Below are 26,561 nucleotides of genomic sequence, written 5' to 3' on the forward strand. Positions count from 1 at the left end.
TCAGGTGCTTGAAATAATATTTATTCCAGGCCTGACATGTTTCAAGACAAAACCTTCCCTTTTAGGCAAGGGAATATACAAATATAGCAAACAAGATGCATAGGAAACGAAGACAGCGAAGTACAATGCCTTTCCAAAGTCTGGGGCTAATAAATAGGAAACAAAATCACCAAGCTGTTTTGCAAAAAAATGTTTTTACAAAGAAAAAGAAATAACTTTGTATAAAATAGTTTCCCAAGCAGATTTGTTTTGTGGGTGGTTTCTCCCCCCCCCCCCTTTTGTCATGAGTTTGCCTGAAAACCAGAACAGGAAACCAGCTAGATTGCGGTTTCAAATTTCTGATGTGCAATCCATTTGCCACATTAAGAGGAAGCATAGGATGCAACTGGAGTGCATTGAGAGGAGGCAGGCGAACAAGGCTCTTTCACACAATGGCAAACCATGGTTTGTTGTTACATGTGAGCCAAATCTATGTGCCACTGAGGAGAAAGGCAGGGCCAGGGTCAGCAGGGTGGAAAGCAGCAATATGAGAGGGCAGAGTTGGGCAGGTCCCAGAACCTCCAAAGCATGCCTTGAACCCTTCTTTTAAAAAGCAGCTGGCTCTGGGAGCTTCCAGTTTTATTTCCCACAATGCCCCAGAGAGATGCTATGTCAGAGGCACTGTGGGAAATGTTAATGGTGGCTTGCTGTGGCCTTGCCCTGATCTGGAGTGCTGCTGTGGCTCCAGCCCACCACCAGAAGCCATCTAGCTAGAACGGGGGTCTCACCGTCAAACCTGGAGCTGGTCCGACAAAAATCTCACTCTGGGCACTATCTTGCTGCAAGAGGGGTTATCCACCGCCATGGGTGTAAGCCTCAAATTGAGAGCTTGAACTGGCGTGTGGAATGGCACTCCGCACTCCGTGAGGCTCAGTTCCAAACAAAGAATCATGCACGAGAATTGAAAGTCATCTTGTGGCAACTTCCCCGTGCTAAATCTCTAGGATGTGACCACTTGGCCTTCCTTCCTCTTTGCTGTTTGGGCATTTCGACGTGGCAACCGGGGCTACAAGACGAACGGAGCCCTCTCAACCCAGAATTTGTACTTTGTGTGAATTGCACGGTGTCTCATCAGACATGCAGCTGGCACCAAAACACACAATCCCATCTCAAGAAGAATGGTGGCAGGCCTCACCTCACCCAAGCTCAGTTTGTTACCTCAGCAGCCAGACTAAAATAAAATAAAATAAAATAAAAGGGGATTTCCCCATTCCAGGGAATTCATTCATCCGCTTGGCATAGCCAAAACCAGTTATTTTTGTATTACAAAAATCAACCCCTCGCTTCCATGAGAAGGGAATCTTCTGTTGCTCGGCACCATATAGAGTAAACTCAACTGAAAACTGTGGTTCTCCGTGGTTCAGTGGAGAAGACATCCGCTTTCCCAGGCGGGGACATCGGCCGTCACTCCTGCTTCTCCTCCTCTTTCTTCTGCTTCCGGTCCAGCAGAGGCCCCAGATTGTTCCACACTTCCGTGTACATCAAAGTCCCCACGAAGACAAAGAGGGTCCCGATCCAGTGCCAGGCAGTGAAGGGGTTCCTGAAGTACAGGATGGAGAAGATGAGGCTGATGAACTTCCTCAGGGTCACCACCAGTGTGACCGTCAGGGAGGTGCACTCTGTGGTCAGGATGAAGACGCCCCGGATGCAAACATATCTGAGGGAGGAGTTAAGATGGGGAGAACGCAAGAGAAGAAGCAAAGGACTTTGGGGAAAGGGATACGAGCTTTGAAGCCAGTGAGCAAATACAGTGGTACCCCGCAAGACGAATGCCTCGGAAGACGAGAAACTCGCTAGACGAAAGGGTTTTTCGTTTTCTGAGGTGCTTCGCAAGACGGATTTTCCTAAGGGCTTGCTTCGCTAGACGAAACAGCCCTGCCTCTCCTGTCATGGCGACGGTCACTGCACGCACGCACACTCGCTTCCCCGCTCCTCCGGCTCCCTCCCACCTTCCGGCTGACGGCCGACCTTCCGGCTGCCTCGTGCCGCTGCCCACCGCCCTCGCGCGCTCCTCTGAGAGAGCCGTTGCCGCCGGAGTCGCGCTCCTGAGCCCCGCCGCCCTCCAGCAGCCGCGTCTCGTGGTGGCCACAAGGCGCGGGTGAGTCCGAGGTACCGGCTGCGGCAGCTGTCCTGCTTCTCCCCACCCCTCCCCGCCGTTGTTAGTGTTTAACTGCAGTGATGCTTCGCAAGACGAAAAAACTCGCACAACGAAAAAACTCGCGGAACGAATTAATTTCGTCTTGCGAGGCACCACTGTAAGAGGGCTGCATAGGCCTCATAGCCACATATTTAAATAGAAGGGGAAAATAGATATATTTTTGTGAGGATGTGGCCTTTGGTGAAGGGATTCTTCTTTGGACTGGAAACGAGAGTTTGTTGGCTGCACGAAAGGGCACACACACACACACACACCCTATAGACATGGATAGTTCTTTGGTAATAACGGTTATCTTGAATGCTCCCAAAGTTGTCAGAATTGCAAAGACAACATACAATCATTCCTCGGGTTAAAGTTGCTTCAGGTTGAGTGTTTTTGGGTTGGTACCTTGTTTTGAGTCCAGGATCCGTTCCAGAACCCTCAACGAAAGGGATGCTCGACAAAGCGCTGCTCTGCGCAAGTGCGTGCAGCGGTTTGCGTGCGTGGAGCGCAATTTAGTGCTTCTGTGCATGTGCGAGCGGTAAACCTGGAAGTAAAGAGTTTGCCGCCGACATTCGCCAAATGGATGGTCGCCAGGGCGGAGGTATTACTGTACATGGTCTGTAAAAAGGTAAAAAAGTAAAGGACCCCTGGACGGTTAAGTCCAGTCAAAGGCGACTCTGGGGTTGCGGTGCTCATCTTGCTTGAGGCCAAGGGAGCCGGCGTTTGTCCACAGACAGCTTTCCGGGTCATGTGGCCAGCATGACTAAACCGCTTCTGACGCAACGGGACACCTTGACAGAAGCCAGAGTGTATGGAAACGCCGTTTACCTTCCCACTGCAGCGGTACCTATTTGTCTACTTGCACTGGTGTGCTTTCGAACTGGTAGATTGGGACAGAGCAACGGGAGCTCACCCCGGCGCTGGGATTCGAACTGCCGACCTTCTGATCGGCAAGCCCAAGAGGCTCAGTGGTTTAGACCACAGCACCACCCTGATAAGCAGAGGAGAGATGGAGGAGGTCGGCAAATCCATCTGTAGCCCCAGTGACCTTGAGGCCTGCACTCTGTTAAATTGGAAGCATTAATTTGCATTGCTGCGATTTTGCATGACCTTACGACAGAACTGTAAAGTTCCTTATTAGTCGTGTTTATATGATATTGCTGTTTCTGTATATTGCTTTCCTCCATTTATTTTTTTACTACTTTGCTCCCCGCTCTGGGATTGAAAACGTTCAAGGAAGGGGCGAGCTATAATTTACTGCAAACAAACCAACTTTAGTTTTCTAGACGAGACGCAACATTCAGACAACCCACGCACCAGCCCTAGAGAAGGTTAAGCCCGTCATCTGCTGAACCTGTTCCAAAAAGGATACTGAGTTATGATGTTCATGATGAGGTAGAACCACATTATGGGTAACGTGACCCCAATAACTGGGACTTGGAACGGTTCTGCAAAGTAAGGAAGAAAGAGAAAGGTGAGGGGTCTGTAGGCAGCTTTGGAGGGACAAGCTCACCAGACTGCCTATCTCCCTCCAGGTCTTGCTCTTAGGTGAACTGAAATGTACAAAATGTACTAAAACAAAGTTTCCACCGTATCTGACCAAGGACGCATCTCATCAACCATCCCAGCAGCAGATGCCCCCAAGGATTCATCTCGTCCAAAGATGGAGAGCCTGAAACCCTCCAGATGTTGTAGGACCACAACTCCCATCAGCCCCAGCCAGCATGGCCGACGGTCAGGGATGATGGGACTTGTAGTCCAGTATTGCCTGGAGAATGAATAAATCATTGGTTAAGAATGAAACGCATCCATTCTTAAGGAAATCAGCCCTGAGTGCTCACTGGAAGGACAGATCGTGAAGCTGAGGCTCCAATACTTTGGCCACCTCATGAGAAGAGAAGACTCCCTGGAAAAGACCCTGATGTTGGGAAAGATGGAGGGCACAAGGAGAAGGGGACGACAGAGGACAAGATGGTGGGACAGTGTTCTCGAAGCTACAAACATGAATCTGACCAAACTGCGGGAGGCAGCGGAAGACAGGAGTGCCTGGCGTGCTCTGGTCCATGGTCACGAAGAGTCGGACACGACTGAACGACTAAACAACAACAACAACAACATTGCCTGGAGGGCCAAAGGTTCCCCATCTAGTTTATGATTCCACAGCAAGTGTTTCCTAGAAGCCAGGAAACAGACCAAGAAGGATACTGTTCTTCTCAGCTGCCCATCTCAGCTTTAGAAAGAACCGGTCTTGTGAATTCATAGAGACCCTCTGGTCGTTTCTCTGCAGGCTTCGGTTTCACCAAAGGTCTGACTCAGCAGAAGGCAACTCCGTGACTGAGAGACACACACAAATGCACAGCTTCATGGATCTCCTGCCATTTCTAGGAAAATCTATAGTAGTGGAAGCTATTAGGTCAGGCGATGCTTGCTCACCTCCCACAACGACAATTGTCAGCGTGGTTGAACAATCACTCTCTCTCTCTTCATAAGGAATTCTGGGGATTTTAACTCTGGGAGGGGACTAGGGGGTCTCCTAACAACTATTTTATATAAATAGTTGATTTTATATATATATGTGCGGCTGCAATGACGCAGGGCAGTTGAATGCGCATGCGTACTCCATCTGTTTCCCTCCCTCCCACCCCGGTTCACACAGCCCCGGGCACTGGCAACCCACACTATGCCACTGCCACATTCCTCCATTACAGAGGAATGGTAGTTGGGTGGGAGAAGAACAGGGGCCTCCTTACAGCTCCCTGTACCCTGAACAAAGTACAATGGTACCTCGGGTTAGAGACGCTTCAGGTTACAGACTCCGCTAACCCAGAAATAGTACCTCGGGCTAAGAACTTTGCTTCAGGATGAGAAAAGAAATTGTGCTCTGGCGGCGCGGCGACAGCGGGAGGCCCCATTAGCTAAAGTGGTACCTCAGGTTAAGAACAGTTTCAGGTTAAGAACGGACCTCCAGGACGAATTAAGTTCTTAACCCGAGGTACCACTGTACAGCTCCCAGAATTCTTTGGGAGAAGCCATGACAAAGTGGTACAAAAGCTGCTTTGAATGCATGGTGGAGAATGTGGCCTAAGGCAACAGGTCCTCCTCTCCGTGTAAGGCACACACTGCGAGAACGTCATCTCTAGTAACCAGAGAGCTTGCAGAGTGAGGTAAGGATGGGCAACTGCTGCTAGGCTGTCCATGGCAGCCAGCCACAATAGCCACACTCCATATTGGAGGCAGTATGCCTCTGAATATAAATTTCTGGGCATTATAGGTTGGCGAGTCTGCTGTTGCGCTCAGGTTCCGCTTGCGGGTTTCCCATAATGGGAAGGATTATGTAAGAGCAGGATTCTGGACTAGACGGGACACTGGCTTCACCCAGAAGAGTTGAATTTGTTTCCTGGCTGATAGCAGGAAGCTGTCCAGAAGCAATATTGAGAAATGTGCCCAGCTTACCAGATTGGCTGAAGAGAAGGGCGTGTCTGTAGATGTCAGGAGCCAGAAGCAGGAAACCTGGGATGGGGAGGGCGTGCTGTGAGGAGGAAAGAAGACCTTGAGAGAGATGCCCAGAGGAAACAGGGACAGGACTTGTGCACTAACAGAACAACCACTGAGGTCCAGCGGCAAGGGTCTTCCGGCGGTTCCCTCATTGCGAGAAGTGAGGTTACAGGGAACCAGACAGAGGGCCTTCTCGGTGGTGGCACCCGCCCTGTGGAACGCCCTCCCACCAGATGTCAAACAGAAGAACAACTACCAGACTTTTAGAAGACATCTGAAGGCAGCCCTCTTTAGGGAAGTTTTTAATATTTAATGCTGTATTGTTTTTAACACTCGACTGGGAGCCGCCCAGAGTGGCTAGGGAAACTCAGCCAGATGGGTGGGGTATAAATAATAAATTATTATTATTATAACCAGCATTTCCTTTTTTAAAAATAAACTATTTACTTATTATTCCAATTGCATCCTGCTTTTTCTCTAAGGAGCTCAGGTTTTAGTGCACAGGGTTCTCCCTCTCCCCATTTTAGCCTCACAACAACCCTGTGAGGTAGGGCAAGCTAAGAGACAGGGACTGGTCACCCGGTGAGCCTCATGACTGAGTGGGAGTTTGAACCTGGTTCTTCGGGATACAAGTTCAACACCACACTGGTTTCCTAGCACTGAATCTTAATTTCCTTGTATTTTACTCTGCAAACTGTCCTGAGATCTTACGATGAAGGGTGGCATATAAATTTAATAAATAATCATAATAACAAACGATCGGCCGACCTTTCTAAGAGCTGTGGAGGAACGGAAGAGCATATAAACATGGAATCGTGTGGATGACTTGTTTTTAAGAATGGCTTTTAAGACACACCAGAGGCAGCTTAGCTCTTGAACTGAATTGAAATTGAAATACTTTATTGTCACTTGTACAACTTGTATACAGTGAGATTACACGAGCACCCCCCACTCAGCTCTCTTAGTCTTAATTCCCCTCATTTACTGACGCACACCCACCAAACCCGAAAGTCAGTTGCCCTGTTGTTATCTTTTCATTCAGCAGCCTAACAGCCCACGGATAGAAGCTGTTCTTTACCCTGTTGGTGCGACTAATCAGGCTTCTATGTCTTCTGCCTGAGGGGAGGAGATCAAGAAAGTGCCGGCCAGGGTGTGAATCATCCCTGAGAATTTTCCTCACTCTCCTGAGGCAACCTTCTTCCGCTATTTCATCCAGCGGATTCATGGGACAGCCCATAATATATTGTGCTGTATTCACCACCCTCTGTAGGCACTTCCTATCAGTTGATGTCAAACCAGCGTACCACACCGTGATTCAGTATGAAAGGACACTTTCTACTGTGGACCACCGGTAGGAGGAGATCATCAAATGTTGATTGACATCGTTCTTCCGCAATACTCTTGAGGAGATGGAGTCTCTGCTGGGCTTTCTTAACCACCTGGGTTGTATTTATTTTCTTGGCCCAGAGGTGTGCTTCACCCCAAACCACAAGTCTTGGTTTGGGTGCAATGCCAAGCCAAAATGTGGCCTAGCTCAAAGCAGCACAGGAGCAGGAAGACTGGGGGAACCACAGCCTTCTCACTTGGAGCCTGCATGTTTCTGCCAAGCCACGGTTTAGCTAAGCATTGCATCTGAACTGGGCCTGTGCTAGAAGGCAGAAGCTTCACGGACGACTGCAGGAAGCTGTTTTGCAACGGGCAGGGCATCCCATCGCCACGGAGTGACATTTAGACATGAAACACACCCTGTTGCCCCTCCAATAGCCTGAGGTTGTGCATTCCTGTTTCATTCTGCTGAATGCACAAAGTGGGTCTACACAGGCTGTTGCAGCACACACACCAGGCTTCCTCAACCTCGCCCCTCCTTATGTTTTGGGACTACAACTCCCATGATCCCTAGCTGGCAGGACCAATGGTCAGGGATGATGGGAATTGTAGTCCCAAAATATCTGGAGGGCCGAGGTTGAGGAAGCCTGACACACAGAAATCAGTGGTTCCCAAAGGGGATGGTACCATCTCCTGGGGGTGGGAAATACCGGGGTGGGGGGCCCTAAGAGGAAAGGGGGGGCAGCAGAGATGTAAATGACTATCAGACTTTGAAAACCTGGTATCATTTGGTCATGAATAAGCAAACCAGTTTTCCTTGGATTCTGAACAAATGTGCAAATAATTTCGAATTTTATTGTGTTGTTATCTTTCGGAGCGGATTGTGTAAAAGCACTACTCTGAATACCACTTTTTATAGGGTAGGGGGCACTGGGAATGAGCTTATAGTGGGCAGAGAAAGTTTGGGTACCAACTGCTCCAAACTGCACTGATTTCAACCGAACGTCTAACTTTCCCTGAACTTCATCGTCCCATGTCCAACGCCTGGGTACATTTGTCTGCTTTACCTTCTGTCAAGAAAGGAATGAAGTCGATCTGGACCACAGAGACTTACGTTGTAGAAGAGGGCTTCCTTGGAGTGCTTGCCAAATCTCTTATAGAGGGTCTCTTGGAATATCCCCATCCGGGCCGACATGAGGAGAGCAAAGGTCAAGGCGAGGATACCTGCAAGCACAACAGTGGGGTGAATAGGCTGGGCTTAACTGCTTACGGTGCTTTTCTCTTAATACTAATTTATTAGAATAATAATAATGTACAGTGGTGCCTTGCAAGACGAAAAGAATCCATTCCGCGAGTCTCTTCGTCTTGCGGTTTTTTCGTCTTGCGAAGCAACCCTATTAGCGGATTAGCGATATTAGCGGTTTAGCGGCTATTAAAGGCTTAAGGGATTAGCGGATTAGCTGCTAAAAGGCTATTAGCAGCTTAGTGCCTTAGAAAAAGGGGTTGGGGAGCGAAAAAAAATCGCAGCAACTCGCAAGACATTTTCGTCTTGCGAAGCAAGCCCATAGGAAATTCGTTTTGCGAAGCACCTCCAAAACGGAAAACCCTTTCGTCTAGCGGGTTTTCCGTCTTGCGAGGCATTCGTCTTGCGGGGCACCACTGTATCATTTATACTCCGCCCATCTAGCTGGGTTTCTTCAGCCACACTGGGTGGCGACCAACAGAATTTTAAAAACACGACAAAACATCAAACATTTAAAACTTCCCTAAACAGGGCTGCCTTCAGATGTGTTCTAAAAGTCAGATACAGTGGTACCTCGGGTTACATATGCTTCAGGTTACAGACTCCACTAACCCAGACATAGTACCTCGGGTTAAGAACTTTGCTTCAGGATGAGAACAGAAATCGCACGGCTGCGGAGGCGCCATTAGCTAAAGTGGTGCTTCAGGTTAAGAACGGCTCTCCAGAATGAATTACTGTATTTTTCGCTCTATAAGACGCACTTTCCCCCTCCTAAAAGTAAGGGGAAATGTGTGTGCGTCTTATGGAGCGAATGCAGGCTGCGCAGCTATCCCAGAAGCCAGAACAGGAAGAGGGATCTGAAGCGGCACTGCGCAGAGAGGGAAAGCTGTGCAGCGCCCCTTCAGCGAAGTGGGACGAGAAACGAAGCCCCTTCCATTTCTCCTCCCGCTTTGCTGGAGAGGCGCTGAGCAGAGAGGGAGAGAACACTTTTTTTCTTGTTCTCCTCCTCTAAAACTAGGTGCATCTTATAGAGCAAAAATACAGTAAGTTCTTAACCTGAGGTACCACTGTAGTTGTTTATTTCCTTGACATCTGCTGGGAGGGCGTTCCACAGGGCGGGTGCCACCACCGAGAAGGCTCTCTGCCTGGTTCCCTGTAACCTCGCTTCTCGCAAGGAGGGGACTGCCAGAAGGGCCTCGGCGCTGGACCTCGGTGTCCAGGCAGAACGATGGGGATGGAGACACTCCTTCAGGTATACTGAAGGTATACTTAAAGTGTTAAGGCAGCATCTCTGCCAATAATTGCTGCAATTATGTGGTTAATTAAAGGGAAGACAGTCGAAGGGAGAAGCCTGCCGAAAGGAACGAGACAGGTGAGTGAATCTGTCGAATCCATGATGAAGGTGGGGAGGGAAATGAGGGCTTGATCCATGGGAGGGGGGAAAAGCTTCAGGCAACTTCATTCATGGGAATGTCTGAACACTCCTTAACATTACGCAGTATCTGCAAAGGGTCTGTACAGGTGAGACAGGCTACGGAGTTTGGCTCAGAGTCTGGATTCCACTCTGGTGCAGAGCACATCACACCTTGTTCCGAGCCAAGCAGCCTCCGAATTGGAACAACTTTGCCAAAACAATAACAATCCAGCTCCTGTATCCTGGTGCCATCTAGATATTTTGGGCAGCTGGGGCTGATGTGAGTTATGGCTCAAAACTTCTGGAGGGACTCTAGAAACAGAAGGCTGAGCTAGCCCAGGAAAAGGTTTTCTAGCCTCCTGTCTGCACATGTTAGTCGTTTGTGCCATAAGAGAGATAAAAAACTATACCCATTTATCTTTCCATCTTAGTAACATAGAGGCGATTTTTACTCATCCCACATTAAATGGCAAATGGTTTCAAGCTTGGACCATTTGTTTTTCATGTTATTTAAAGATAAGGTGGAAAAGCCATTTAAAAAGAAGGGAGAGGTGTGGGGTTGCCACATCCCAAGCGCTGGTCAATCAGTGCTATGCACACTGGGCTTTTTCTGTTGAATGGCAAGCCAGTACTAACACAACCATAAAAGTATTAGCAGTTACAGACCTAGCAGCCACCAGATGAAAGCAGAGACGTTCTCTTCATCTTCACTTGGGCTTGACATAGAACTCTAAGGACGCAGATGTGGGAAAGAGAGAGAGAAATTCAACCTGTGCATTTAAATAAGAGAGCATTCCTACCAAATCCTGCTTGGCTGAGGCCAGCCTTCCTCTGAAATGGGAGACAACCTGCAACTCAGGGACAGACAACTTGGGGAAGGGAAATGTACTTTGCCGCAGAACCAGAGGACCTTAGCAAAACGCTCTAAAACACAGCCAACTCTACCTTAGGTGTGTGGGATTCACAGCTATGAAACACATGTGTTTGAGCACCAAGGGACATGATGCACAAAACCGAAAGATAACCAAGGACTCTATGCCTTTATATTTAATCTTTTTCCCGCTTTTCCTTACAAGTGGGCAAACATTTTTCCATGTTTAAAAAGGTGGTAGCGGTGGGGAAACACTCCAAAGGAGTGGGGCGAGTTAGTGACGGCTCAGACGCTAGCCAATCAGTCCTGCGCGTAGCAAACTGGCAAGACAACCAGCTAAGGCCACAGGGGCCAGAAAAAACTGCTTCAAGGCCCACAGGCCGCCAGCTGCCCATTCCTGGTGCCACAAGGAATCCGGCGGACGCCAGATATGGTCCATCCTTTTGTCATTCCTGCTTTAGAGAGGGAATACCCTGCTTTTAAGCCAAGGAACTGAACTGCGCTCTTTCCAACGGCGATTTGCGTACAAGAGGAAGGGGAAGTGCTGGTGGTCACACAGCTATGGCGAAGGAGGAGGAAACGCAGTTGTCCTTACCACTTGCTTTGCTGACATGAAGGTGCAGGTGAAGATTCCCAGAGACACCAGAGCTATGGAGGTGTATTTGGAGATGGTGTACCTGTACAGGTGGAGGACAGGGAGGGTTTCAGGAGAACCAGGGCCGTGCAGGAAGCCCACCTTACAGGGAACGATGCCCTTTGTTGCTGTGTCAATGTAAGACCCTGTGTTGCAACCATCATTGCACAGACTGGGCTTCCGCGGCAGAACCTGGCAGCTCTGGCAATGCCTTGAGGATCTCGGCTTCGAGCTAGTAAGCCAGAAGAGGAAGGATAAAACGCATTCTCCTAGTCCTCATGGTTCGTAGATATCACATAACCAAAGCAATGACAAGCTCCCCTGGCCAGAACCCTTCTGACATGATTTTATATCTCCTCGCAGACACAGTATGTGACCTGGCGTGTAGCACTCTTTGCAACTGCCGCTAGGAAAATTAGAGCAAATTATATAGCCAAGGTAGCCGCCAACTGCAAAGGAGATGAACTTATTTGACCCTATCTACATCAAGCTATATTCTATCTTTATCACCAAACTCCGAATATAATTGCACATTGTATTAATTAACATTATTTTTTAATCTATCAGTGGCCATGTGATAATTTTAGCTTATAAATTTTATTGTTTTAATGTCTTAACTTGTATATTAAGGTACTTTTATAGCTCTGTTTAGAGTAACTAACGCCTTGGTAATATAAATGTTTAAAGTTTTTTGTATTAATCCAGGATATTTTCTTTTAATTGCTGAATGATTCTGTGTACATTGCGGCAGCCTTTGGCTATGTGCAATAAAACTGACTGACTGGCATGCACACACACTCACCATCTCACAGAATCACAAGAGCTGGAAGGGACCCCAGCGGTCATCCAGTCCAACCCTCTTGGACTGCCTTCACCAACCCGATGCCCTCCTAATGTTGTTGAGACGACAAATCCCATCATCCCAAACTGCTGGCCGTGCTGAATTGTGCCAGATAACAACAACAACAACACAAATTTTATTTATATCCCGCCCTCCCCAGCCGAAGCCGGGCTCAGAGCGGCTGACAACAGTGAAAGTAACACAGCATTGTAAAATCAGTTCAGAATCAAATTAATGGCAACCATTGGGCTAGAGTGCTATGAGGATTACTGAAGGAGGGGGTCAGGCTGTGCCTTGGCCAAAGGCCTGGTGGAACAGCTCCGTCTTGCAGGCCCTGCGGAAAGATGTCAAGTCCCGCAGGGCCCTAGTCTCTTGTGACAGAGCGTTCCACCAAGTCGGGGCCACAGCTGAAAAAGCCCTGGCTCTGGTTGAGGCCAGCCTAACCTCCCTGTGGCCCAGGACCTCCAAGATGTTTTTGTTTGAGGACCATAAGGTCCTCCATGGGACATACCAGGAGAGGTGGTCCTGTAGGTACAAGATAAGGCAGATGGTGCCTTAAGAGTTGCAACCGATTAGCCACCTGTCTTTTGAAAGGCCCCCTCTTCCAGATGAAACAACCCACCGTCCCATTTGTGGGTCAGCCTCTAGTGGGCGACAGAGAGCACGCCAACTTCCCTTGCCATCCACTACCTCAACTCTGGACTATTCTCAGCCCCAGCAAAATAAAGAAGACGTACCTTTTCTTCAGAATGATGATGCCCAGAGCCATGTTTGCTATCAGAGATCCCTGAAGAGGCCAGGCAGCCGGAGAGGGTCATGGAAAGAAGGAAAAAGCCAAGTGATTATAGTGTCAGTGTCAGTGATTATAGACAGGTGAGGAGTGATTATAGCAGTGATTATAGACAGGTGAGACAAGTGTCAGTGATTATAGACAGGTGAGGAGGTTTCAGGTGAAGGGTTTGTATATGGCAAGGCCCTGGGTTATCGGAGGTACAAGACGAATTGGTGGACCCTGTCAGAGGTTTCTAAGCAGGGGTTGGATGGACACCTGTCAGGGATTCCGCACCTGTGATTCCTGCATTGCAGGGGGTTGGACTAGATAACCGCTTGGGGTCCCTTCCAACTCTACCATTTCATATACTGCACCTCTCTAGGGGACTCCTGCAAACGATATCTCTCTCTATATATATTTATACACACACACACACACATTTTTATTGGGGTTTTTTTTTTAAAAAAAATAAGTTAATAATAATAATAATTAATAATAATTTATTTATACCCCACCCATCCGGCTGGGTTTCCCCAGCCACTCTGGGCGGCTTCCAACAAAACACTAAAATACAGTAACCTATTAAACATTAAAAGCTTCCCTAAACAGGGCTGCCTTTAGATGTCTTCTAAAAGTTTGGTAGTTGTTTTCCTCTTTGACATCTGGTGGGAGGGCGTTCCACAGGGCGGGCGCCACTACCAAGAAGGCCCTCTGCCTGGTTCCAACAATCATTTAACATAACTTCTTATCTTATACAATATTTTAGACTTCCGTCAACAACCTCTGATGATTTTCCGTTCTTTACCACTGATTCTGAATTTCTTAAATTTTCTTTTACTCTTAATTATCATTAACTCATAATTCTCTTCATAGTCTTTCTTGCGATAATTCAAATAGTCCTCCTTACAGAACTTCTTGCAGTCCTACTAGCGTAATCTGTTCATTACAATTGCTTTTCAAATAATTCATATATTAACTCCAGTCTTCTAAAAATCTCTGGTCCCACAGGTTTCGAATCCTTCCTGTTAATTTATCTAATTCTGCATAGTCCATTAATTTCATCCGCCATTGTTCTTTCGTCTTGCTTCCATTTTTGTGCCAATAATATTCTTGCTGCCGTCACTGCATATAAAAACAACTTACAATCCTGTCTATTAATATCACCTGAAAACGACATCTTGGGGAAATGCCGTTCCGATGAGAACAGCACTTGGCACTTTTTAGTTTTAAATAAATTTTGCTTTATTGTTAAACAAAACAAACTAAGTGTAAAGAGCACACAGAATTCCTTTATGTTTCTTTTTTAAATTAAACATTATTGCTCAATACCGAGATAGCTCATGGCATTTATCCTTGCAAAACGTAGTAAGGACCTTTGTTCCATAAATTTCTTCAGCTGTTAATTAGCAGCGCTCCTGAAATACATTGTTAGGACTGGCTGCTGTTTAGAAAGGGGAGCCAGGCTAGGTGAAGATCTAGCCAGGCAACTGTTATGTTGAAGAGCAGCTATGGGGAGTCTGCGGTCCCCACATGTTGTGGGGCTCCAACTCCCCATCAACCCCAGCCAGAACAGCCTACGGTCAGGGATGATGAGGGCTATATTACAACAGATTGGAAGATTTGGGTACAAAATGGAAAATGAACAAGGTCCCAACTAAAGAAGAATGGCAACTTAAATTGATGGAATATGCACAGCTTGCGAACCTAATACAGTGGTACCCCGCAAGACGAATGCCTCGGAAGACGAAAAACCCGCTAGACGAAAGGGTTTTTCATTTTCTGAGGTGCTTCGCAAGATGGATTTTTCTAAGGGCTTGCTTCGCTAGACGAAACGGCCCTGCCTCTCGTGTCATGGCGACGGTCACTGCACGCACACACGCTCGCTTCCCCACTCCTCCGGCTCCCTCCCACCTTCCGGCTGACGGCCGACCTTCCGGCTGCCTCGCGCCGCTGCCCACCGCCCTCGCGCGCTCCTCTGAGAGCCACTGCCGCCAGCAGCCAGCGCTGCAGCCGGAGTCGCGCTCCTGAGCCCCGCCGCCCTCCAGCAGCCGCGTCGCGCGGTGTCCACAAGGCGTGGGTGAGTCCGAGGTACCGGCTGCGGCAGCTGTCCTGCTTCTCCCCACCTCTCCCCGCCGTGGTGCTTCGCAAGACGAAAAAACTCGCTCTACGAAAAAACTCGCAGAATGAATTAATTTCGTCTTGCGAGGCACCACTGTATATAGAATAAGAGAACAGGACGAACATTGGAAAGAATGTTGGAAGAAGATTGGAAAACATTTATTGAATATATGGGGGGAAATTGCGTACACTTGAAAACGTTGGGAGCCTTAAGATAAATTCAGCAGTGTAAATAAGTTTGGATGGATGTAATGATGGCATCCTGAATGGTTTAGTTTATGTAAAATATGCAGGGATTTATGTTATGCAAAATGAACCATGGGAAGAGAAGAAGGGAAGTCATTGATATTTTAAGGCTGTTTAAATGAATTATAGAAAAATAAGAAGATTTGGGGTACATATCAGATTCTTTACACCAGGCACCCCCAAACGTGGTCCTTCTTATGTTTTTTGGGACTACAACTCCCATCATCCCTAGCTAACAGGACCAGTGGTCAGGGATTATGGGAATTGTAGTCCCAAAAAACATCTGGCGGGCCGGGTTTGGGGATGCCTGCTTTCTGCTGTGCCCAGGATTTGGTTCAATGTGATAAAATGGAAACTTAATAAATATTATATATTAAAATAAAGCAAAAGGACTCACCGATCTAAATATCATATGCAGAGGCATCGCGATGTTCAAGTTGAGGGCGTAGTTATTCACCACGCTGACCGTGAAGAACATGGCCACCATGATCAGGTAGTACCTGGAAGGAGAACCGCAAAGGCATTTGCCCCGTAAGCCCAGCATGGAGTAATAATAATAATAATAATAATAATAATAATTTATTATTTATACCCCACCAATCTGGCAGGGTTTCCCCAGCCACTCTGGGCGGCTTCCAACAAAACACTAAAATACAATAACCTATTAAACATTAAAAGCTTCCCTAAACAGGGCTGCCCTCAGATGTCTTCTAAATGTCAGGTAGTTGTTTTTCTCTTTGACATCTGGTGGGAGGGCGCTCCACAGTGCGGGTGCCACTACTGAGAAGGCCCTCTGCCTGGTTCCCTGTAACTTGGCTTCTCGCAGCGAGGGAACCGCCAGAAGGCCCTCAGAGCTGGACCTCAGTGTCCGGGCAGAACAATAGGGGTGGAGACACTCCTTCAGGTATACAGGACTGAGGCCATTTAGGGCTTTAAAGGTCAGCACAACACTTTGAATTGTGCTCTGAAACGTACTGGGAGCCAGTGTAGGTCTTTCAAGACCGGTGTTATATGGTCTCAGCGGCCGCTCCCAGTCACCAGCCTAGCTGCCGCATTCTGGATTAGTTGTAGTTTCCGGGTCACCTTCAAAGGTAGCCCCACATAGAACGCATTTCAGTAGTCCAAGAGAGAGATAACCAGAGCATGTGCCACTCTGGCCAGACAGTCCACGGGCAGGGAGGGTCTCAGCCTGCGTACCGGATGGAGCTGGTAAACAAGCTGCCCTGGACACAGAATTGACCTGCGCCTCCATGGACAGCTGTGAGTCCAAAATGACTCCCAGGCTGCGCACCTGGTCCTTCAGGGGCACAGTTACCCCATTCAGGACCAGGGAGTCCTCCACAGCCGCCCGCCTCCTGTCTCCCCTTGAAGCTGCTGAGCTCCATAACTATGAACGTCACCAGAAACGACAAACAATAGGCAATAGATGCAACTCGAACACGTTCAGGCAGGGTCGATGGCAGTGAATGCCTTCCTTCCACAAGTCCGCTCCACTTCATTGTGGGGAGCAGTTGCGGTGGACCGTGTGGCCACCCACTCACCTCCGGGGCGGGGTACGAAGTCCCGCATTGCCCGGGGGATCCCGGCCACATCACTGATCAGCCGGCCAATCCAGCTGGCTGGCGGGGGCATGGCCGGGACCATTTCGCAGAGGGAGGGCTTCAGGCATTGGTTATAGGTGTGAGGGTATTTGGCGGCGAACCTTGTGGTGGTTAGGAATTGTTTGACCTTATGATGGGAGAAGGGACGCGGGTGGCACTGTGGGTTAAACCACAGAGCCTAGGACTTGCCGATCAGAAGGTCGGCGGTTCGAATCCCTGCGATGGGGTGAGCTCCCGTCGCTCGGTCCCTGCTCCTGCCAACCTAGCAGTTCGAAAGCATGTCAAAGTGCAAGTAGATAAATAGGTACCGCTCTGGCGGGAAGGTAAACGGCATTTCCGTGTGCTGCTCTGGTTTGCCAGAAGCAGCTTAGTCATGCTGGCCACATGACCCGGAAGCTGTACGCCAGCTCCCTCGGCCAATAAAGCGAGATGAGCGCCGCAATCCCAGAGTCGGCCACGACTGGACCTAATGGACAGGGGTCCCTTTTTATGATGGGAGAGGGGAGGTGTGACCATCACCTGCCCCTCCAAGCTTAAGGGTATTCCGTTAAAGGAATCCGGGGGTGTGGATCTTGTCCGAAGCCCAGGGCAGGGCTAGGGCCATGACACAATCCCGTCGGGAATACCTGGGGGAGCTCAAGTTGGTCTGCATCAACAGGGCTCCCCTTTCTGGTGGTTTACCCTTACCAGACTCCCTGCACAACGGGCAGGAGTCAGATATACAGTGGTACCTCAGGTTAAGTACTTAATTCGTTCCAGAGGTCCGTTCTTAACCACTTTAGCTAATGCGGCCTCCTGCTGCTGCCACACCGCCAGAGCACGATTTCTGTTCTCATCCTGAAGCAAAGTTCTTAACCCGAGGTAATATTTCTGGGTTAGTGGAGTCTGTAACCTGAAGCGTATGTAACCCGAGGTACAACTGTAATTAGGTTGATTCAATGCCTAAGCCAATACTGCTCACATTTTGTAATCAATAAAGTTGTGGCCAAAATTTGCCCAATAACATTAACCTAATATTTGTGTCCTGTGTGCTTATTCTTCAACGAGGGGGTGGTTGCGGGGTCTTGGTACGCAATCTCTGCAACCAGTTTTGTAGCAGGCCCCATGAACACACACACACCCATAAGCCAGGGATGGGGAATATTCTGTGCTCCCCCAGGTTTCACCGGGCCCACATAACCTTGGCTCCCATCTTGAGGAGAGTGGCTGTACCTGATTGGGATGGTGGGTCGCTTCCGTCCAAAATGGGCTTCGAAGATGAAACCCTCGATGGCTATGAAGAAGAATTGGGCAAAGGTAATCAGGTTCCCACATCCTGGAAATTCCCTGTGTTTGAAGTGGAGAAGGGAGGGAGAGAGAGAGAGAGAAAGGATGGAAGGAAGGAACGAAGAAAGAAAGAAAGAAAGAAAGAAAGAAAGAAAGAAAGAAGAAGTTATATTTGAAAACTCCGTCCCTAACCACACATAAAACAAAGAGAAAGATTCCACCCTTCTAATTACCGTATTTTTCGCTCTATAGGACGCACTTCTTCCCCTCCAAAAATGAAGGGGAAATGTGTGTGCGTCCTATGGAGCGAATGCAGGCTCCTTGGCTTCAGCGATAGCAACGCGAAGCCTCCGAAGCGCAGAGGGAGCTCTCCCTCCACGCTCCGGAGGCTACGTGTTGCTTTCGCTGAAGCCTGGAGAGCGAGAGGGGTCGGTGCGCACCGACCCCTCTCGCTCTCCAGGCTTCAGGGTTAGCAGCCTGAAGCCTTTGGAGCGCAGCGGGAACTTGCGCTGCGCTCCAAAGGCTTTGGGTTCCTTTTGCTGAAGCCGGGAGAGCAAGACTCTCCCGGCTTCAGCAGAGAGGGAGAGCTGCGCAGCGCCTCTTCAGCCAAGCGGGAGGAGAAATAGAAGGGGCTCCGATTCTCCTGCCGCTTCGCTGAAGGGGCGCTGAGCAGAGAGGGGGAGGATTTTTTTTCTTGTTCTCCCCCTCTAAAACAAGGTGCGTCCTATAGAGCGAAAAATACAGTACTTTTGCAAGGACTTTGCTGTGCTCCGATTTCAGACCCTGCCTTGCCAAGATGGCTGGCGTCTTTATAAGGCTCCAAAACCCAAATGTGTACTTGTTTGTGAGACGGCAGTGAAAGGCAATCAGACAGGCAAAAAGAAGTGATTGAATCCAGGGTTTTGTGCCATGTTAAATGTTTTACATTTCCTTTTTTTTAAAAAAAACCAACCTCACACCCTTTTCTAATTACAGCAACAACCAAGAGTTAAAACAATAAAACGATTGCATTTCCAAGGAGGGGAAAAACCGAGGACCTGGAAGGAATTAACGTCACTTTATATGCAATGCAACGTGGCTAAGAATCGACCTATGTAAGAAGAAGCAGACCAGTCTTATGTGAATCCTAGAAACTTCTCCCTCCCGGGGGGTCCTTCTTATACGGTCCAATCTCAAGCTGCAAAGGTTTACAAGCTCCTAAACATATTTTGAAAGAGCCATCATCCGCTCCTGTGTCAACACCCAACACAAACAATCCAGGCAGTCAGTCACATTCATGCAAACATAAAAGCAGCTTTGTCTACCCAGCTACATCAAGAGTTATTCTAAATGAGGACTTTTACTGCTGGTCACACCTCCGCCCTACGGCAAGAGAGTTTATAGCATGACCTGCCACGACAGAAACCAGGGCCGTCCTGGCTGCAAGCACTTTTAAAGGGTCAGTTCAAAATGACTTCTTAAATGTGAGAGCTGCGTCTCACAGAGCGGAAAGGGGACCGAATGTTCAAAGCTCGTGGCGCAAGAATAAAACTGCTAGTACGCCTGCAAAGCTAAGCAGGGTCCGGTCTGGTTTCAGACTAGATGGGGGACCGCGTGTTGAGGTTCCTGCAAGACAGAGCGTTAGGCTAGATGACCTTTGGAGTCTCTTCCAACTCTGATTCTATTCACTTTGGGAATTGTAGCTGTTGCAGGAATTTATGTATAGGTTGGGGGGGGGGGTTGCCCCTCCAGCAGATATCATGCACATGCAGCCCACTACCAAAATCAGCAGAATCACTTTTGTGACTTTTGTGATTTGTCCCCACAAAACACTTCATCACAGTTTCTTCCTAACTATTCAAAGGGCCTTTGCTGCACGATACCAAATGTAAGAATTCACTGATAAATGTATCTATGTACTGGATCACTGGGAAAACCTCAGAAATTCATACAGACATGTGAGCTCAGCTACTCAGCAGCCCCTTTGCCTGAGTGATAATCCCTGGCATCCTGATACCTGAGTGCCAAACAGGTAGCTAGCTATTCCAGAAATAACAAACCCAGATGAAGACAAAAGGGTGTGATTAACTTGGCTGGGAAACAAGGAAATGTAAAATCTCTTTTGTGACACTCGATGGGTGTTTGGTGGAGGGCAAGGAGAACCATGGGGCAGGGTCCAGGATGCTCAGATTCCTGCCACCAGACCTCCCTTTTCATGATGTATTAGTAATGTAGTTTGGAGGGTGTAACATGGGGATTAAAAGGTAAAGGTAAAGGTACCCCTGCCCGTACGGGCCAGTCTTGACAGACTCTAGGGCTGTGCGCCCATCTCACTCAAAGAGGCCAAGGGCCAGCGCTGTCCGAAGACACTTCTGGGTCACGTGGCCAGCATGACATCGCTGCTCTGGCGAGCCAGAGCCGCACACGGAAACACCATTTACCTTCCCACCAGAGCGGTACCTATTTATCTACTTGCACTTGATGTGCTTTCGAACTGCTAGGTTGGCAGGAGCTGGGACCGAGCAACAGGAGCTCACCCCGTTGCGGGGATTCGAACCGCTGACCTTCTGATCGGCAAGCCCTAGGCTCTGTGGTTTAACCCACAGCGCCACCCGCGTCCCTCTAACATGGGGATTAGCAGCTAATAAAAGTTTGGGTTCTCTTTTGTTCGGGGCTTCCATCTTGTTCCACCTGGTGGCAGGTGGGAGTCCTGTCGCGACAGTCTTCGATAAAGACCAAGCCTACTGGCTGCTGTTTTGCTCTGGTATTCCTGGCTGGTGTCCTTGTTTTTTGTCCAAGGGAGCCCTCAGATTTCTCTGTTAACATAGATTTCTGAGGGAAAGAGGGATCTCCTAATAATCTTGGCACCCTTAACAAACTGCCGTTCCAACTTCCTGGAGTCTTTTGGGAAGGCGGTGAATGCGAAAAGTGGTACGATTCTGCTTTAAACGTAAGGTTGCAGATGGAGACTTTGCAAGCTGCTAAAATAATCTGCATGCTGGCAGCTTGGGTGAGCTTATTTACAACGCTAAAGAGCAACGTACCTGCGTAGAGCGATCCCAAGGGGATACTCGTATCTCGGGAGCCCCACATGGCGTCTTAACAAAGTCCACCTGCTCCTGCATTCTTGGCAAGAGCTGAAGGGAAGGGCTGCAGTTTTGAACGCAGGATGTCCCAAGCTCACCTTCCCAGTTAGTTGATCTCTAAGGTGCTACTGGAAGGAATTTTTTTTATTTTGTATGGACTTTGAAGACGCTCAAATTCAGGATGTAAGGAAGAAAAGGAGGAAGACACGCTTGGGAAATCCACACCGTTATCAGCTCCTGCCCAGAAATCTATGTCCCCACTGTGGAAGGACGTGTGGGTCTAGAATTGGCCTCCACAGTCACTTACGGACTCATTGTTAACACCGTGTTCAGGGAAGACAATCTTACTCGGCTACGAATGATTGTCAAAGAAGGGAGGAAAGAAGGCCCTCTCTAGCCAAATACCGTATTTTTTGCTCTATAATACTCACTTTTTCCCTCCTAAAATGTAAGGGGAAATGTGTGTGCGTCTTATGGAGCGAATGCAGGCTGCGCAGCTATCCCAGAAGCCAGAACAGCAAGAGGGATTGCCGCTTTCACTGCGTAGTGATCCCTCTTGCTGTTCTGGCTTCTGAGATTCAGAATATTTTTTTCTTTTCTTGTTTTCCTCCTCCAAAAACTAGGTGCGTCTTGTGGTCTGGTGCGTCTTATAGAGCGAAAAATACGGTAAGCCCCAGAGAGATCACGATGGCAGCATTCACAGCAGCTGAGAATCCAAGTTTCTCACCCTCCTTTCCAGAATATGTGAACCCACAGAGAGATAGATAATTTATTACGGTCAAAGACCAGCTCGCATAACATAACACAATAAAAACAGCGTTCATAAAGATAAAATATACAATCGGAGCAGATTGCAGCAATAGCTCACGAGTTAAAATTGAGATACATACATACACCCGTACAACTGAGATTTGGGCTACCATAAAAAATTGAAGGGTGACTTCATCATTTCCCTAGTAAGGTATTTTATTCTAGAGGATGATCTGTGCCTACAAATCTGGGCGCAGAATCTGGCTACTAGCCAGGTTGTCTTGTGATCTTTGCCTAAGAGGAGAGGATTCGGTTTAGACTTGTCTGAAAGATTGGAGAGCCTCTCCAGCAAGGGATCAATGGTGTCTCTACGAATCTCAACATAAAAAGGACATCTTAAAAAATATATGTTTGGGGATCTCTGTTTCCCCTAATGGGCAGGTGCAAAGTCTCTGTGCGTACGGGACTCTTCTATAGGAGCCTTCCAGAACCAGTGAGGGCAAGGTCGAGCTTCTAGCAAGAGGAAAAGCCCTTCTTGCATTTCTGGATGTGAGGAAATAGAGATAAGTTGCTGGAGCGGCTACATATCTCCCGTTTTCTTTGATTTTATAATCGGGGACCCTCGTACAGTCATGTTGTCTCTCTATGTGCATGATTCTTTGCCTAATCTAGCTTGGCCCCGGCCCATAATTATGAGAGTTTGGGGAGTAAGGCCCAGTTTCTGAAGAGTGTTTAAGAGTGCCATCCAGGCTGAAACTGGTCGCTCAGAATCAATGGGGCTATTCCTTGGGGAAGCAGTTTCAGAGTTAGCCGCTTACCCTATTTTTCGCTCCATAAGACACACTTTTTTCCTCCTAAAAAGTAAGGGGAAATGTCTGTGCGTCTTATGGAGTAAATGTGTGGTCCCTGGAGCCGAATTGCCCAGGGGCAAAAAGCAGATCGTGCTTTTATTTTTAGAAAGCGGGAAGAGGGTGTTGAAACAAAGCCGCTGATCAGCAAGCGATCAGGAAGGAGATAAGGGACTGTAGAGATAAAGGAGGCTGCCTGGGAGGGGGGAGTTAAAAGCACATGGACCCTCAGGATTTTTGCATTAGGTCACCCCAAATTCTCCATCAGATCACATAGCATGTCCATGGCTACAGCCTGCACCAAGAAAACCACGCATTCACTGTTTCGTCGGGCCGCAATGGCGCAAAAGCGTGGTTACAAAGCATGGATCCACATGGATCCTCAGGATATTTGCATTGGGCTACCCCAAATTCACCGTCAAATCACATATCATGTCTGTGGCCACAGCATGAACCACAAAAATCATACAACCACTGTTTCATTCAGATTTTTTTTTTCTTGTTTTCCTCCTCTAAAAACTAGGTGCGTCTTATGGAGCGAAAAATACGGTGTATACTGATGTTAGACTAATATGAGCTTCGACTTGGATCATGCCTGTTTCTAGTCTGACCCATGGATTTGAAAAGCATCTAGGAACTTGTAGAAGGGCTCTGAGGAGTTTGGATTCCACTCTTTCAAGAGGAATGAAAGAGGAGGTTGGCGGGCCCAGAAAGGATCCGCTAAGGAGCTGTGCCAACGTTTTGGCTTTATATGTGAACCCACAGGGCAACCATACGGATGAGGGCGGTGGCAATTTATTATTCATATGCCGCCCATCTGACTGAGTTGCCCCAGCCCTTCTGGGCGGCTTCCAACAAATTAAAGCACAGCAAGACATCAAACATTAAAAAAACCAAGCCGGTTTCGCTGCCACGACGCAATCTGAAGATGGATGACTCACCTCTACCCAGCCAGACCTGCGCCTCAGCTTACCTAGAGAATTCAGAGAGCATTCGCAGGGTATCCCTGCTCTTTCCCCCCTCATGCAACAAGTAAAGGGAGTCCGAAATGCTGTACACAGAAATTTAATATCCTGAAAAACATTTCGAGGACAACAGGCCCGGCTTGCGCTTTCCTCACAGCTGAAATGCCAATGTCTGCCTCCCACCCTTAGATGCATTTAAAAAATAAAAATAAATCTCAGATTCACCTGTTCCATGGAAACAGAGGTAAGAGGCCTCACACCATTAGTCCATTAAATTTAGTACTATCCACACACTGGACTTTCCTCAAGAAGCACCAAAGGGATTGGCAAAGCCAGCACATTCATTCAATCCATTTATACGCCGCTTAGTTTATAAAAGGGTGGCGCTGTGGTCTAAACCACAGAGCCTAGGGCTTGCCAATCAGAAGGTTGGCGGTTTTAATCCCTGCGATGGGGTGAGCTCCTGTTGCTCGGTCCCTGCTCCTGCCAACCTAGCAGTTCGAAAGCACGTCAAAGTGCAAGTAGATAAATAGGTACTGCTCCGGCGGGAAGGTAAACGGTGTTTTCGTGTGCTGCTCTGGTTCGCCAGAAGCGGCTTAGTCATGCCGCTGGCCATATGACCCGGAAGCTGTACGCCGGCCAGTAAAGCGAGATGAGCGCAGCAACCCCAGAGTCGGCCACGACTGGACCTAATGGTCAGGGGTCCCTTTACCTTTACCTAGTTTATAAAAAGCCTCAAAGCGGTTTACAAAATGGAAAGAGGAGGGTGGAATCACCTACTTTTAAGCATGCCAAAGTTAATACACTAAAAGAGATTAAAATCAACTCGACTTTCTAAGCATCTGCTCAGGCTTCTCTAAACAAGAACGCTTTCAGCAGGTGCTGGGAAAGAGCACAGTGAAGGCGCCTGCTTGATTTCAACAGGCAGGGAGTTCCGAAGGAAAGCAGTGAGTCATGCCACACGAAACGACCCAGTTCTTACAAATGTGGAACAGGGATTACATGTAATGGTGCAAATTCCGCTGAGAAATGCAATCTCGCAAGTAAACTGGTCCCAAGTTGTTGGGCTTTATATAAGGTAAAGGGACCCCTGACCATTAGGTGCAATCGTGACCGACTCTGGGGTTGCAGCGCTCATCTCACTCTATGGGCCAAGGGAGCCAGCCTTTGTCTGCAGACAGCTTCTGGGTCATGTGGTCAGCATGACTAAGCCGCTTCTGGCGAATCAGAGCAGCCGTTTACCTTCCCGCCGGAGCGGTACCTACTTATCTACTTGCACTTTGACATTCTCTGTGGTTTAACCCCCAGCGCCACCCGCGTCCCATCAGGGCTTTATATACTAACAGCCTAATGATACAGAATATATAGTTTATATACCCCCACCTGTCACCACTCCCTGCCCGGCTCTGTCTAGCAGATTCGGAACCAGACGTCTCCGCAAACAGTTGTTCTAAATTACCTTCTTTTCAGCTCAGCGAGCATTCCAATTCCAATCATTATACTTTTAGTTAAGTATTTTTATTTATCTTACTTGGTTTTTTTTGGGGGGGGGCAGATGTGGACAGCTGCCTCCCTGCCCTCCCCGGCTACGCAGCAGCAAATAGTGAACCGCTTTTTTTGCTTCTAGGAGGCTTTAAACGAGAGGTTGGGTGGCCATTTGCCAGGGACTGTGGGGCTGCGATTCCTGCACGCCAGCGGGTTGGGATTGATGACCTTTGGGTACCCCCTTCCCAATGCACAATCCCACGGTTCTGCGCCTCTCGGGATGCCCACGACACCCCGATCCTGGCAGGTGGATTCCCTATACTTGCTCCCCCCAGCACCTCACCTGATCAGCAGCTCCAGGAAAACCACGTTGCTGCAGCAGCCGCCGAAGACCAGCCCCACGGCCAGCCCGGGATGCATCCTGCGCAGAGACCCCCTCGGGCGTCCAGCAACCCGGCCCCGTGCACAGCCGGCGCAGGGAGCCGCTCCTCCGCCCGCGCTTCCTCCTGCTCCAAATCCCCGCCCGCCCCGCAGCTGTAGTTCCCGGGCGCCACCGCCGCCGCGCAGCTCTACGGCTCCCCCGCCCGGCGGGGACTACGACTCCCAGGATGCTCCGCGCCGCCTCCGCCGGGGACGCGTGGCCGCCGCTCCTTGTGCAATGGCCCTCGCGCGCGCCAAGGGGGTTCTGGGAAGCGTAGTCTTCGCAGCTTTGGTCCCGGGCAGGTTGCTATGTAAGCAAACCGGGGGACGGAGGAAGGAGGTTGGTCGCTAAGCCCCTGCAAGAGAGAGAGGGTTGTTTTGTTAAACTGCGCCAGGTAAATGGCCCTTTATTTCGGGGTTGTTGTTTTTTCTGCAAAAGGGGCAAACTCTGAGGGATTTTTGTTTATTCGTTTCCTTTTTAAAAAAAATATTTTTTTTATTTATTTTAACATATAAATTATAGTACATACCACAGAACTTTATCACTTAAACAATCTTTTTGGACTTCCATCAGCACCTCTGATGATCCACCGTTTTAGTCACTTCTTATGCATTTCTTAAATTCATATTACCTTTAAGTGTCTTAACTACCATCCTCCCCCTTAGCAATAATTCCAATAATACTCCTCACAAAACTTCTTGCAAACCTACAAACGTAGTCTGATCGTCACAAATACTTTTCAGATAGTCCGTAAACTTACTCCAGTCTTCTGTGAATTTCTGGTCCCACCGGTTTCGAATCCTTCCTGTTAGTTTATCCAATTCTGCATAGTCCATTAATTTCACCCTCCAGTCTTCTCTGAGGGATTTTTGTTCATTTGTTTCCTATGCGTCCAAGCAGTACAAATATATTGCACAAACTTGTGGTTTAAGTTTGCAATGCTCTTGGATCTGCCTTGGGTTGTTGTTTTTTCAAACTCTGGAGGCTTTTTGTCCCTTTATTTTGCATGCTCCAAAGCAAT

At 48.4% G+C, this 26,561-nt stretch overlaps 1 protein-coding gene across 1 annotated transcript; it reads right to left on the reverse strand.

Moving 5' to 3' along the window:
* SLC35B4 (solute carrier family 35 member B4) lies at positions 1-25,621 on the reverse strand. The gene is made up of 10 exons (XM_083402361.1): positions 25,463-25,621; positions 17,953-18,066; positions 15,537-15,639; positions 12,741-12,790; positions 11,124-11,205; positions 10,324-10,387; positions 8,115-8,224; positions 5,633-5,708; positions 3,552-3,627; positions 1-1,696 (listed from the first exon to the last, which is right to left on the reverse strand). Exons 1-10 carry the CDS (start codon positions 25,537-25,539, stop codon positions 1,444-1,446), a joined length of 1,005 nt encoding a protein of 334 aa, XP_083258487.1. The 5' UTR covers positions 25,540-25,621; the 3' UTR covers positions 1-1,443.
* Positions 25,622-26,561: the final 940 nt, after the last annotated feature.

This window comes from Podarcis tiliguerta (genome assembly GCF_965153285.1).
Source record: "Podarcis tiliguerta genome assembly, chromosome: 10".
Taxonomy (NCBI): Eukaryota; Metazoa; Chordata; class Lepidosauria; order Squamata; family Lacertidae; genus Podarcis; species Podarcis tiliguerta.